Source organism: Moschus berezovskii, chromosome 2 (assembly GCF_049115385.1).
Source record: "Moschus berezovskii isolate FMDL1 chromosome 2, NW_MosBer_1.0, whole genome shotgun sequence".
In the NCBI taxonomy this organism is placed as follows: domain Eukaryota; kingdom Metazoa; phylum Chordata; class Mammalia; order Artiodactyla; family Moschidae; genus Moschus; species Moschus berezovskii.
This window is the reverse complement of record NC_142461.1, coordinates 90,401,235-90,414,780: the sequence shown is the minus strand read 5'-3', so window position 1 is coordinate 90,414,780 and position 13,546 is coordinate 90,401,235. Positions and strand designations below refer to the sequence as shown.

At 37.2% G+C, this 13,546-nt stretch overlaps 1 protein-coding gene across 7 annotated transcripts in view; it reads right to left on the bottom strand.

Annotated features, from left to right (window-relative positions):
* The window catches only part of MBD5 (methyl-CpG binding domain protein 5), a 486,804-nt gene that overhangs the window by 32,483 nt on the left and 440,775 nt on the right, over window positions 1-13,546 (bottom strand). For 6 of the 7 annotated variants that reach the window (XR_016035558.1, XR_016035557.1, XR_016035556.1 and 3 more), the window contains 3 exons: window positions 10,307-11,332; window positions 8,436-8,644; window positions 2,881-4,089 (listed from right to left, as the gene is read on the bottom strand). Coding sequence is in view for 1 of the 7 variants with exons in the window: in XM_088829246.1 (XP_088685372.1) it covers window positions 2,881-4,089; window positions 8,436-8,644; window positions 10,307-11,332 (2,444 nt within the window). In the remaining 6 variants the exon portion in view is untranslated. The remainder of the gene's footprint in view (window positions 1-2,880; window positions 4,090-8,435; window positions 8,645-10,306; window positions 11,333-13,546) is intronic. The other variant, XR_016035562.1, reaches the window with a different exon arrangement.

The following is a 13,546-nucleotide window of genomic DNA, read 5'->3' as shown; positions in this document are numbered from 1 at the left end:
TCTCTGCTTCTGAAAGCAATTTGAAGTGATTTGTTGAGAACAAAGATACTAACAAAAAATAAATGATAGGTTTGTGAGATATAGGGAGTGGGAGGAGATAATAAACCTGTTCTAAAATTTGAATTAGCATAGATGTTATCTGGTGGGGTTTGACAGCATCTTGGATTAATTTACTCAGGTGAACACAGAAATACTAGTATGAAAAATGGAGAGGCTAAACAGGTTTTAAATGATTATATGTAAGAAAATTTTTCAGCAAACCCTTTCTTCTGAGACACTACAGAGGGAATTAGTGGCGAAAATGGTCCACATTCTACATCAGCAAGATGGAATTAATAAGATTTTACTATAATAAACAAATTGTTCATGAAGTCAGTCTTTGTCTTTCTCTCTTGACTTTATTAAAATGTCAGGCACTGCCACAGCATATGAAGAAAACCTAACGTACTGCTTACCTTTTTAAAAGCAGAAGTCTGGTTATAAATGCACAAGGCTTTATGTATCTGACATTGTGAGAACTAAGAGGTTCAATGTAAATGAAATTTACATCATAATTGGTTCACAGTTTTAAACCAATTTTCATGTAAAATATGTTTTACAGGAAATCTTTTCAGACAGATCATGCTTTGTCTTACACAGATATTAACCACAGTTTAATCTTTTCTAGATGAACCAGGATCACCAAGACATCAGGCAAAGGACATTTAGCTGAAGTCAGAGAGACCTGTTTTTGAAATTTCACCTTTTCTGGTGTTATAAACTGAGAATGGTGTTTGACTAGCTGGGCATCATTAATAAGGAAGACCTTCCTTTTTTTGTGAACTATAGGAGAAAAAAGGGGTTGTGAAGTAGCACTTTGCTTTTTTATGTGCAAAAGTGAGGTGTCCTGAAAAGACCAGAGATATTTTAAAATGTCAAGTGCCCTAGAGCTTTTAAGACTGATATACTTTGCTTTTTAATGACAGGTAAATATTTCATGTGTCATCATTAATATTTTATTATAAATTTTTAGTTTTTCACCTCTAAATGTATGCTTTCAATTATTTTCTCTGATTTACTAAAAGTATTTTTAGTGTATCTTTTTATCAAGACTTTGATATCTAAGTTATAAGAATGCAAAATTACAATGTCAGCCAATGGGTGAGGGGATATTTGAATTTACATAAACAATTTTATACTCCCTGTTAGGAATTAATCTATTGTCAATAACAAGGAAAAACAATCTGGATTTTGCGAAACACTTTTATTTTATAGTGATTGAAAACTAGTTGATTATTCAAATAAAATAAAAAAATGTTTCTTGGACTCTTAGATAATGATTTTTTTCTTTTTTTTAGGTGCAGCTTCCTAAACATCAGTGAGGAGTTCAATCCCAGGAGTTTGCTAACACAGACTAAGCAGAAGATTAGGATCATGGTTTAAAGTGAAATGTGTTAAAAGTACGTGCCTTTATTCTCCTGAGGACATAAAAAGATATTTAGACAAGGCTTGTAGGACAGGAAGAATGTTTCCAGGGAAGGGAAGCCATAATCTTTTTGTAGTTAAGCTTTTTTTTTTTATATAAAGTGGCACATAAAAAGACTTGGTTTTATTTGCACAGATTATAAAATAGTTCAGTGTCTACATCTTGTATTTGTAGCAATTCCATTTATATAATAAAAGCCCAATTTTGCTGTTTCTAATTATTTCTTGAATAAACTGTCAAAAATATTTAGGTTTATCAACCCAAAGAATGTTTGTCTGGTCTTGGAGAGATTAGAGAGTAAAATGTTTTGTGAATAGGAATATGGAATTCATTTTCTTATCTAAGGTAGAAACATTATGCTGAAAGTGTATCCTGACAAGTATATATTAGGCTTTATAAGCAATGGGTTTAAGGACCTCCCGGTCATTTGGAGAAAGACAATCCTTTTATTGTGCTGGCAAAATGCTTTTGGTTTCCTTTGCCATTAAACCTAAATGCCAGCGGAGGTTTGAGCAGAGTTGAAATAGGTTTATGCAATATAATCTTTAAAAGAATAATATATACCTGTAAAAGGAATTTTTATTTCCTAAAGGAGATGAAAAATTACATGTTTCTTCATCCTATGTAGAGAATGTGCATTATTTTCATCTCCTGCTCAGACAGAAATTTTTTTATTTACTTTGAACATTCTGCATATTTCTTGCCTAGTGAGTCAATTCTACCACTTGTGGGGAGGGAGAAAGCGCAGAAGACCCTCACTAATTTCTTCTAAATTGAATGGTAGTTTCATGGAGAAGTTTTCATTTAATTTATGTGATCAGATTGTGTTAAGTAGAACCAGACTATGGGGTTAAACAGTTCCATGTGTTTCAAAGACCCAGAACTTTTCCTGAAAGGAGACACCATTCTAAACTCAGATGTTACCTCCTGCTTCCAGAAATGGCTGCAACTCCACCCCAGTTTTAGCTTCTCCGCAGCTCTGTGTATCACACATCAGCATATGGGAGAGTTCCAATCCCCTGGCGCTTTCTGTCGCCTGGGAGGACCCCTGCCACACTGCTGGTTTCCAACAACTGCCAGATTTTTCTTCCCCCATCATTGTTACTTGCCTTCATTCTCTGTATGAATGAAGGACTAGGCACATGCAAGGAAGAAAGGCCAAGTTAACCGAATTCTGGAAATCTGGTTCCTGGGTCAGAGCCATGCTGAACCCTAGTGGGATCTACAAATGCTTTACAACTCACCCCTTGACGATACGACATTTTGGTGACTACAACCATCCCCTCTTCATTTTATGCTCCAGAAGTTTGTGAGACCTCAATGAGTCATGAAGAATCCAAAGTGATGATAACAGAAAATAAGAACTGACATCTGAACAAAGGTTAGTATTTGACAATGGATAAAGATTGGTATACCTTCCCTTCCTCGGGGCTTTGTTGACAAGAACTGTGAACGTCGTCTTCTCTGACTAATTTTCCAGGCCAGGAAGTCAGTCCTTTGATTTGGCCCCAGACCAAGTCGCCAACGTTGAACGTCCTTGGCCTATAAGGGATCAATTCATTTGAAGAGGGGGAGTCTGGGTTCCTTAAGTCATCTTCACTACTAATGCTTTTAGCGTCTGAAGGGCTAGGTACACACCCGTTAATGTTTTTGGCATTAAAGTCTCCATTGTAATGGATGTAGTCTTTGACCAGAGAACTCTCCAAACTATTGGAGGAGCTCGGAGATTGCTCCTCTAGGACAAGGTCTTGCTTTGTGGTGCTCAGCAGCTCTCCAAAGCCCCGACTCTGCCGAGATCTGTTCCCGTTAATGTGTGCACATCTTTCCACAGTGTTCTCTAGTCTCTCCTTAAAACTCATCATAGTTCTTTTGTAGTTATTATACCTGAAATTCTCCTCTAAAATCTTATCCCCTTGACAGTTTCTTGGTGGTAACAGTATTGGGTGCTGTTCCCCAGGCAGAAATGGCAGTGTAGAGACATTGTTGGGCCTTTCGTGACAAGGACTATTGTGGATGTGGCCTGGATGATCTAAAAATTCCTCACACTTCCACCTGTTTCGCTCCCCTCCAGGGCTTTGCTCCCCATCCCACTGTTTTTTAGATGTATGGCAACCTGCTGACTTGAAATATTCAAAGCCATCTCCTTCGCTGGAGTTCTTCCCGTGGTCCAGACTGCTGGGGAGCCGAGCCCCTCTGGCACTCCTCAGCCGCCCATCATGATCCACACTGCCCATGTTTCGTCCATGAATGACTGCACTGACAGCACTGGGCAGACTTAATGGGTCACCAATGGAAGCAGTGAAGGCACTCATGGCACTCAGAGCTGGAATGGGGCTGATCTGAGTTGTACTGTTGACAGCAGTGGTGATGACAACCTGCATTCCTTTGCTGGCTGCATCCACAACTGCTTTGTAAATAGCATCTACGGAAGCATCGCCTTGGCCCCCCACGATGAGGCCATCCTTCACCTGCTGACCTAGAGATGGGTCAATCCGTGATTGCAACTCACAAGAGGTGTCTTGGAAAGGTGGAAGTGTAGTGTTTGGATTTTCGGGAAGTGCTGTGAGCCCCGGCTGAGTGCTTATTCTTTTGTTTAGGAGAGCTGCATCTTCCTGCATTCTCACCTTAAAGAAATAGACAGGAAGTAGTGAGACAGAGAGAGAGAAAATAAATTCAAGTCCTTAAAGAGAAAGACTATAATTTTAAGATTTACCAGAAGACCAATGACTATAACAAGGAAGGTCATATAAAGAAAGAATAAGACTCAAAAATGAAATTAGAAGTCACTCTGTATAGAAAGACATGTTTTGATGACACTTGGGTACTGTTTCTTTGATTGGAATCATATAACAGATTAAAAAAAAATCATATTACTTAACATTCTCTAGAAAAATTACAGTTGAGGTGGTTGGACACAAAAGGTTTCCAGGCGATGATTCCATGTTTTTAGTGTCATTACAGGTTTTCAACTTGGAATTCAAAGAGAGAAACAAGTCTGTCACCAGCATTGCTCACATTAAAAAGGGAAACAGGTTTTAAAAATGATCTCTAACTCATTGATATTTCTACTGAATTAAGTGAAATATAAGATAAAACAAAAAACATGTATATACTCCCCTTTCTTAACAATGAAACTATTTCTGTTGTGTTGTGCTCAGTCGTGTCTGACTCTTTGGGACCCCACAGACTATCCTGCCAGGCTTCTCTGTCTAATGGGATTTTCCAGGCAAGAATACTAGACTTGGTTACCACTTCCTACTCCAGAGGCTCTTTCTGACCCAGGGATCGAACCTGTGACCCTTGCATTTCCTGCATTGACAGGAGGATTCTTTACCACTAGTACCACCTGGGAAGTCCCCACATTCATTTCTGAGATGACACTGAATTTTTGAAGTCTTTAGATAGGGTAGTTACACCAGCTCTTCAACCTTACTGGGTCACTGCCTGAGGGACATTCCCATGCTGTCAACAGTGACAATGGCTCTCCTCGGAGGTGATGCTTCATTGGGAAGAGGTGATGGGGAGGAAACGGCCAGTGAAGAGTATCAATGCTCATCATGGGAATGATGAGTGCACTTTGAAAAATTCCACAGGTTATTCTAGTTTCACCACCCCCAGCTAAGAATTAATCTCCAGAACCTCGATACTTCGGATTTCCCGTCTCTCCACTCCCTGCTTCACTGACCCACGATCACTCACTTCCTGTCTTTACATCTTTTCCTGCTAAACCAGAACCTGGGATCCATCAGCCACATAAATACTTTCTTGTCATTCTCCCCTTATCTACACCTATCAGATAAAAATCCCAATCTTGGGTCAGTTTAGCTCCGTGCCTTCTGTATCTATATGCACAGTGAGGTGGAGAAAGCACTGGCGACCCACTCTAGTACTATTGCCTGGAAACTCCCATGGACGGAGGAGCCTGGTAGGCTTCAGTCCATGGGATCGCTAAGAGTCGGACACGACTGAGTGACTTCACTTTTCACTTTCATGCATTGGAGAAGGAAATGGCAACCCACTCCAGTGTTCTTGCCTAAAGAATCCCAGGGACGGAGGAGCCTGGTGGGCTGCTGTCTATGGGGTCGCACAGAGTTGGACACGACTGACATGACTTAGCAGCAGCAGCAGCACAGTGAGGATCCATAGGAACTTATGGCTTCCAATCTCAGCTGGGGGTTTGTATTCCCATCAATCCTATGATCCTCTGGTTAGGTATCACTCTTCGTCACAACTATTCAGATTTTATCCACTTCCTCAAGCCAGCTGCTATACAATTTCCCACATTACTCTTAGTAATTGACCCTACTTAACAGAGATAATCGGAGAAGACAATGGCAAGCCACTCCAGTACTCTTGCCTAGAAAATCTCACGGACAGAGGAGCCTGGTGGGCTACAGTCCATGGGGTCGCTACAAGTCGGACACGACTGAGCGACTTCACTTTTACTTTTCACTTTCACCCACTGGAGAGGGAAATGGCGATCCACTCCAGTGTTCTCGCCTGGAGAATCCCAGGGATGGCGGAACCTGGTGGGTTGCCGTCTATGGGGTCACACAGAGTTGGACACGACTGAAGTGACTTAGCAGCAGCAGCAGTAGCAACAGAGATAATCAGGTTTATATGTTAGGAATTCTCATTATTCTTATACTTTGCTACTCCCTGCCTTCTGGCAGCACATAGTTCCCTGCAACAACGTGTCCCTGATCCTGTCCTGCTTCCCAGTGTAAGAGGCGCTCCCTCTGCTCTATAAGTCCTCTGTTTATACTCTGGATACCAAGACTTTCCTCAGGGATCTTGTCTTATCTTTTACCCCTTCTCTTCTTTATGTTCAATCTCTTATACTTTTTTTTTTGGTCTCTTTTCTTTAGCATCAACTATATGCATGGCTTCCATATTTTATCAATAAAAGTTTGCATTCAACCTATGCCTGCCTTGGGGCACTATTTTATTTCTGTTATGTTCTTTGTAGTTAAGTTTTAAAAAGTTATTAAAAGAGTAATCCAAACTCTAATTTATTTTTCATTCTTCCATCCATTGCAATCTGGCTCCTGCTCCTACAACTCCACGAAAACTGCATTCTACCAAGTTACTGATGTTCTAACTGCTAAATCTAATGGATTCCCTTCAGGCTTTACCTACTTATTTACTCAGTGACATGGTTGAGAGCTTATTCTTCCCTTTTAAATAATTTTATTATATGAGTATTTTTTCATTGTTCAAAAGAGAAAAGCTTTCTTCATCACTTTCCCACCCAAATCTATACTTTTGCATCCCACTCTGATTCCATTTCTTTCTCAAAAGTGATCAGTGTTCGAGTACATCCTCATAGACTTGTTTTTAATACCTTAAGTGTGCAGATGTACATCTAGTTTCCCTTCTTTCTTTCACACCTTCCTTTCCCCTTGCCTCATTTCTTTTTTCACATAAGTGGTATTATATTTTAGTACTGTTCTATAATACAACAGTGTTGGAGTTCTGTAATCTTGTGGATCTTTCTATATCAGATTATATAAACCTACCTAATCTTTGAAACTACTAGACAGATGAAGATAGCAAAACATACTCAATATTTAACTATTTTCCTACTGATGGTTGCATAAGTGGTTTCTAATTTTTGACACCACAAATCAAATTGCAACAAAACATTCTAGATTGTGCCTTGATTTCTCCAAAATATAAAAGTTGAACTTGTGGATCAACGGACACACACATATATAGACACACATATATGTGTATGTGTGTGTGTGTATATATATATTTATATATATATATACATAAAATTGATAAACTGTCAATCACCCTCTAAAAGGACTATGTCAGCATACAATCAGACCAACAATATATCTGAAAGAATCCAGTTCCCCACTCCTTTGCTAGCAAAGGATATCATTTATCTGATGGACATAGTAATGTTGTAATTTGTATAGTTCTGATTATTCATGTTTGTTACCAATTATTATTTAATTTTCTGATATGTCTGTTCATTTCTATTGCTCATTTTTCTAATCGATTCTTTTTTCTTCCTAATTTGTAGGAGCTTTTAAAATACTATGAAATGGCAATTATTTGCTATTATTATACATGTATTAGGTTGGCCAAAAGTACCTTTGGATGTGGCCAATGAACAAACTTTCTGGCCAACCCAGTAACTTCTGCCAGGTTGCCACCTTTGTTTAGAATATCTTTAATCGTACGGATTTAAAGTTTTATATATTCAACTCTGTTACCTCTTTTCTTTTTGACTCCTTGGTTTTGTGCCTTGCTGAAAGAGCCTTTTCTACCCGAAGATTATTTAAAAATCTTCTATATTTTTTTCATGTATTTAATGTTTCTCTTTCCATCCAGCTCCTTAATCTATCATGAATTTATTTGTTTTTAGAACTAAAAGAAGACCAAATGGCTGAAGCCAGGGAGAGAGTGGTGTGAGCTGGTGTTGGAAAGTGAGGCAGGGTAAACACCTTAAGGATGTGGATTTTAATTATGGGAGCAATGTTGTAGTTTAGCTGCTAAGTTGTATCCAACTCTTTTTGCTACCCCATGGACTATAGCCCACCAGGCTCCTCTGTCCATGGGATTTCCTGCAAGAATACAGGAGTGGGTTGCCATTTCCTTTTCCAGGGTATCTTGTTGACCCAGGGATGGTCCTCCAGTCTCCTGCATTGGTAGGTGGATTCTTTACCACTGAGTCACCAGGGAAGCCCTGGGAGCAATGGGAAACCACAAAAGGGTTTAAGAGGGTAACATGATCAGTTTTTAATAACAACTTCTAAAGGTCCACTGAGATGTTTCATACAAAATAAAATGCTTCAAACAAAAACACTGAAACTTTAACAACATTCATTACTGAGGAATAAATAGTAAGTAGAGGTGAAAAGGTACATAATCACTTTCTTTTGTCTGTTTCTCCCAATTTAGAAAAACAAGTAGTAAACACTGTTTTCTACTAAAGTAACCCAGGAAAGGAGAGTACCTGGAAGTTCTGAAACAGACAAGCCATGGGGTTATTGTTAGCTGGGTAAGGAATTGTGGACTGTCCTTGAAATGCCTGGAGATTCTGGTACCCCTGAAGAAGCTGCTGCTGCTGCTGATTTGGAGGAAACATCTGATTGTTGTTTAACAGCGACTGTAGATGAGTCAGTTGATGGTTATTCAAAGTACTGTTTATTGAGGACATGTCACCTATAGTATGAAAAATATAAAATATAAGTCAATGTGATTCTTTGGAGGTCCTATGCCTATCTTTTTTGAGGATTCCTAAAAAAACTAAAAACTAGACTTACATGGTAACTGTTTTCTCTTTTTCTCCTCAAAGTCTTACTAAGTGGTAAGAAAGACTAATTTTATTATTTATCTTTCATAATTAGTGTTTTGATTTTATATCATTGAGAGACTACTTAGTCTTTGGTCTATCCATGAGCCAATCCTTATATATTGATCTTCAGTGTCATAGAATTCCTTGAAGCCATTTTAATTAAATGTTAAATTAATTAATTAAATGTTAAATTAATTAATTAAATGTTAAATTAATTAATTAAATGTTAAATTAATTAATTTAATTAAAGGTTAAAATTAGCCCTAAATGCTTTAGCAATCATAAGATAGTTAAAATACGGGGGCCTGACCAGGCCTGTTTACAAAACTTAGTTCTCAAGCCATAATAATACCTACCATCAAATCAAATTACATTTGGTTTAGAAATATGTATTAATATGTATTTTGTCTTTGTTTTAATATATATTTTGCTTTTACATAAAATATGTATTTGGTATTTTGGTTACCTAAAATGAAAATTGTAAAGAAAGCTAGTAATACAGAAAAATTCACTGTCATAGTCATAAAAAATACATGTTATATAATCAGATAGGATAGTTAATACCAAAGTTATATTTGAACTTCAAAATTAACTTGTTTTGAAATTACATTGACATTATTTTTAGGATAATGTCATAGAAATTGTCCTATGAGTTGAAATCTGTAGTGCTTTTTAGGTTCTTTACTACACTAATTTGATTGCCAAATAGGACTAATTAAACTATTTTATAAAGGTGCTTATGAAAACTAGAAACATATTATTTTTTAAGCTACTGAAGATGCCCTTGACAATATCATGTGCATTTGCCTATGTTTCCAGACTTTATGGGCACCATCTCTATACTACAATTACCTGCATCAAACAGCTGAATAAACTTGACATGATTTTATAACTTTTTTGAGATAAGATAATCTACATAAAGGATTTTGTTTTTAAGCCACAAAGTTCTAAAGAATAATACTGTTTGAGAAAACCGAGCAGTAGCTATTTGTTTCCTTGAACTTGGGCAAGCATTAACTTTGAATGTTTTTATGTCTTGTTTCTTATGTTGCTGGATAAGCATTTAGTTTCATTAATTTAGGGATCACCTGGAAAAGCACTTCCTCAAACTGTTTTCATCCACAGTGCAGCTGCTCATACTAACCCTGTGATGCCACATCAACTAAAATTCAAGTAAGTGTTATTTTTAAGGTGTACCTGTGATTAAATTATTTGAAAAATAAGACAATACTTGGCTTAAGAGAATGATGAGCAGGTTAGGTTTAGGTGGCATCAGAATTAGAAGAGAAAGCAGATTAAAATGACATTTAGTATTTCTAGAATAGGGGAAAAGGAAAAAGTCATTTTCATGTTTGTATAACTATGGTTGTGTGTGGGTGTTATTATATTTAGTTCTTCCTTAAGCAATCTGTGACATAACAAAAACATTTTTAAAAATAGTGTGACAAAATGGAGGGGTTTTTTTAAAGGAGAAAATAGAATTAGAAAAACGTTTCTTTTGTAAAAATTTGTGAAAAAATTTAACTTACCAAGCAGACCTGTCCCCAGTAGAGGGTTAAGTAGCTGTGGCACCACAGAGTTACTGTTGAGTTTAGCTGGACCAGGTGTATCCCCAGCATTACTAGACACATTCAGCAATGTTTCTGCCATTGACACCACTGCTGTCCCACCAAGTGTTGAGACAGTCAGTGCTGCCACTGCTGATGATGTGGTGGTTGTGGTAGTGGTTGCCTGGGAAGAAGCTGCTATGGAAACCTCTGGATGGTTAGCGGTGTTGGCCGATGCCGAGTTCAGGACACCTCCCAACAGCTGGGGATTCAAGGCCATTAATCCTGAGGCCCCAGTGACAGCTGGGAGGAAGAGGGGGTTAAAAGTAGTGTCACTGCCTGCAAAGCTTGGTAAAGGGTTCCCCAGGGGGTTGGTTAAAAGGGTCTCAGCTCGGCTGTTCTCTGACTGATTGCTTGGCAAATGGTCTGGTGGGGCTGTCATCTGTATTAATGAGGGTAAGGGGGTATTTTGCTGTTGCAAAAGATCTGAGATGGCCAGATTGAAAGATGGCAGGGGAAGCATGGCAGCTGCGTGGGCTTGGTTCTGAAGCAGGGCTGCTAAGAGTTGAAAGTGAACAGGCTGCAATACCTGCCCATCCATGTCACCGGAGAGAAAAGCTAAAGCAGCATTTACATTCGGGTTGAGAAAACCTAAAGGGTGGAGGTTGATCTCAGACTTGCCTTCTCCTGCTGAAGGCTGGAGGATATTTAATAGATTCTGGTTTAGGAGATGCTGTTGATTCACTGGCAAAGAGATAGGTAGAGAACTGAGGAGGCTGGGGTTCAAGGGGTGTGGAAGATGGTTGTTTGAAGTGCTGTTGGATGGAAAATGAAGTGCGTGCTCCTGGCCAACAAAAGGAAAATCACTCCCAATGGGCAGCTGACTCTGCAGTGGGTTTCCAGCTGCGGTGGTGACTATGACGCCATCTTGAAGAACAGATGTTGTCTTTGTGATGGCAGGGTGGTTGATGCCAGCTATGGCTATGGAGGAGGATGGTCCTGAACCGCCTGAAAGAAAGGGGAAAAAACCCACTTATTAATTGCGGAGGTTAAGGAAGACTTCTCTATAAAAATACATTGAGATACATTTTGATGAATATATTACATGCCATCTTTGTAAAGGCTAACCAGATTAACTGTAATTAGAGATGATCTGACATGTTAATGAAACAAGTTCAACTTCATACTTCTTAATCTACTTTGAACATAAATACGCTGGAGAAGGTTAGCACTTTGAGAAATAGCTGTTCTAACTGTAAAATATCTTGTTTTTCACAGTCGGACAAAGTAAAAATGGGGGAAGCTGTGTTGTAGTCCATTCAGTTAGGTAGAAAAAAGTAACAAGGCTTCATTTTTCAAAATATATTTTGACATTAAAAAAAAAGTTTTGGTCTTTATTTATATTACTAGCATTTTCTTTTAAGGGAAAAAAACAAATAGAATATGCATGAGAATACAAAACAGAAAATAAAAAGTACCTATTCAAATATAACTATTAATATTTTAGTGTATAGTTTTCCGGGCTTTTCCACCTGTATGTACGTATTACATATGCAGACACACACACACACACATATATATATGGTACATATATTTTAAACAAATACAGAATCATATTGTTTTGTAACTTTTCATTTATCAATACATTGTTACTATTCTTTCATGTTAACTATAGATCTATTTTACTAGTATCATGTATGGGTATACCATAATTTATTCAATCCATAGTTGTGGATATTTTGATAGTTTACAATCTTTTACTATTTTAAACAACATTATGATAAACATTCTTATTTACTCATCTTTGCTAATATGCTCAATTGTTTTCTAAGGAAAAATTCTTAAAAGTAGAGTTCCAGAGACAAAAGGTTTATATATTTTTAAAGCTCTGGATACACATTGTCAGACTGCCCTCCATTGTAGCTGATCAATATGCATTCCATTTATATTTCTATAAACAATGTAGGTAGTGCTCATTTTTCTCACCAACATTGTGTTTTATCATTATTTTTAAATCTTTGTCATTCTAATAGCATAAAGATACTTTATACTCATGATTCCTCCAAAAAACTAGTCTTCATCCAAATAGTATTCTTAATTGTGAAAGTCTTATGTATGCTAAAGATGAAAATTCAAGAATAAAATGAGAGTTGTGTATTATAATTTTTTAGGTGTTACCAAACCAAGCTGCACAAAACAAACAAGCCAACAAACCAACCAATGTCTGAGCCCTAACCAAGATCAGTAGAGAACTCATCTCTTGGGGTACAGCCTGGGCAGTAGTATTCTTTGAAATCACCCCTGGTGATCCAGATACACAATGGGGGTGTGGGGAGGGTGAGAATCACATTCCGTTGAAAAGGAACCTACAAGCATCTTTTGGAAAATGTCTTACCCTAAAGAAGTGCATTGTTTTATAATAATATATACATTTAGCAAATATTAATTATTATAAGCACATACATTTATTAAAGTATTAAACATGTATATGTTATAATGAACAATACAGTGTTACTGAAAATCTAAAATAATTCAAATATTTTACTGCTGTGCTATGCCATCACAACACACTTTATATATGACTATGTTACCATTGAGGCCCTGTCCAAATACACAGAAATGTTTCCATAGTTGTAATAGAAGTACAAATACAATGATATATTTTTCTTATTTTCTCCTACCAGAATAACGCAATGGTTTTTCCTTTTTGAAATATAGACTCTATATGAATACTTTTAACCATGTAGCATATGGACTGATCATATTTATTGAACTATCTGATAAAGTTTGGCATTCATATTTTGATTTTTTTTCATTATTATATACAACATGGGGATGGACATCTTCCTGTATATGAAAGTTTCCTACCTTTGAATTTTTCTAAGGAAATTCACTGGCATGATCATTGTGAGCATCAAAAACAGGTAAGTGAAAGGCTTGCAACATGTAAAAGTATACAAATAAAAGGAGCTATCATTGTTATCATTATTGACATTAGTAGCTAAAGTTAGTTGTGATGATGTGGTAACAGCAGTAAGTATAAAATCAGCATATCCAACACATATATCTCAATAGCATGACTTTGCAAGTCTTCTAGCTCTTGTGGTCTGCTTTATTTATTTTTTTAAAGCTCTCACTGTTGCATTTAAAGGAGATAATATGCTGAGGTAGGCACAGGGTATACAAATCTTTAAATATTAATTCAGATCTGTGATAAAAAAC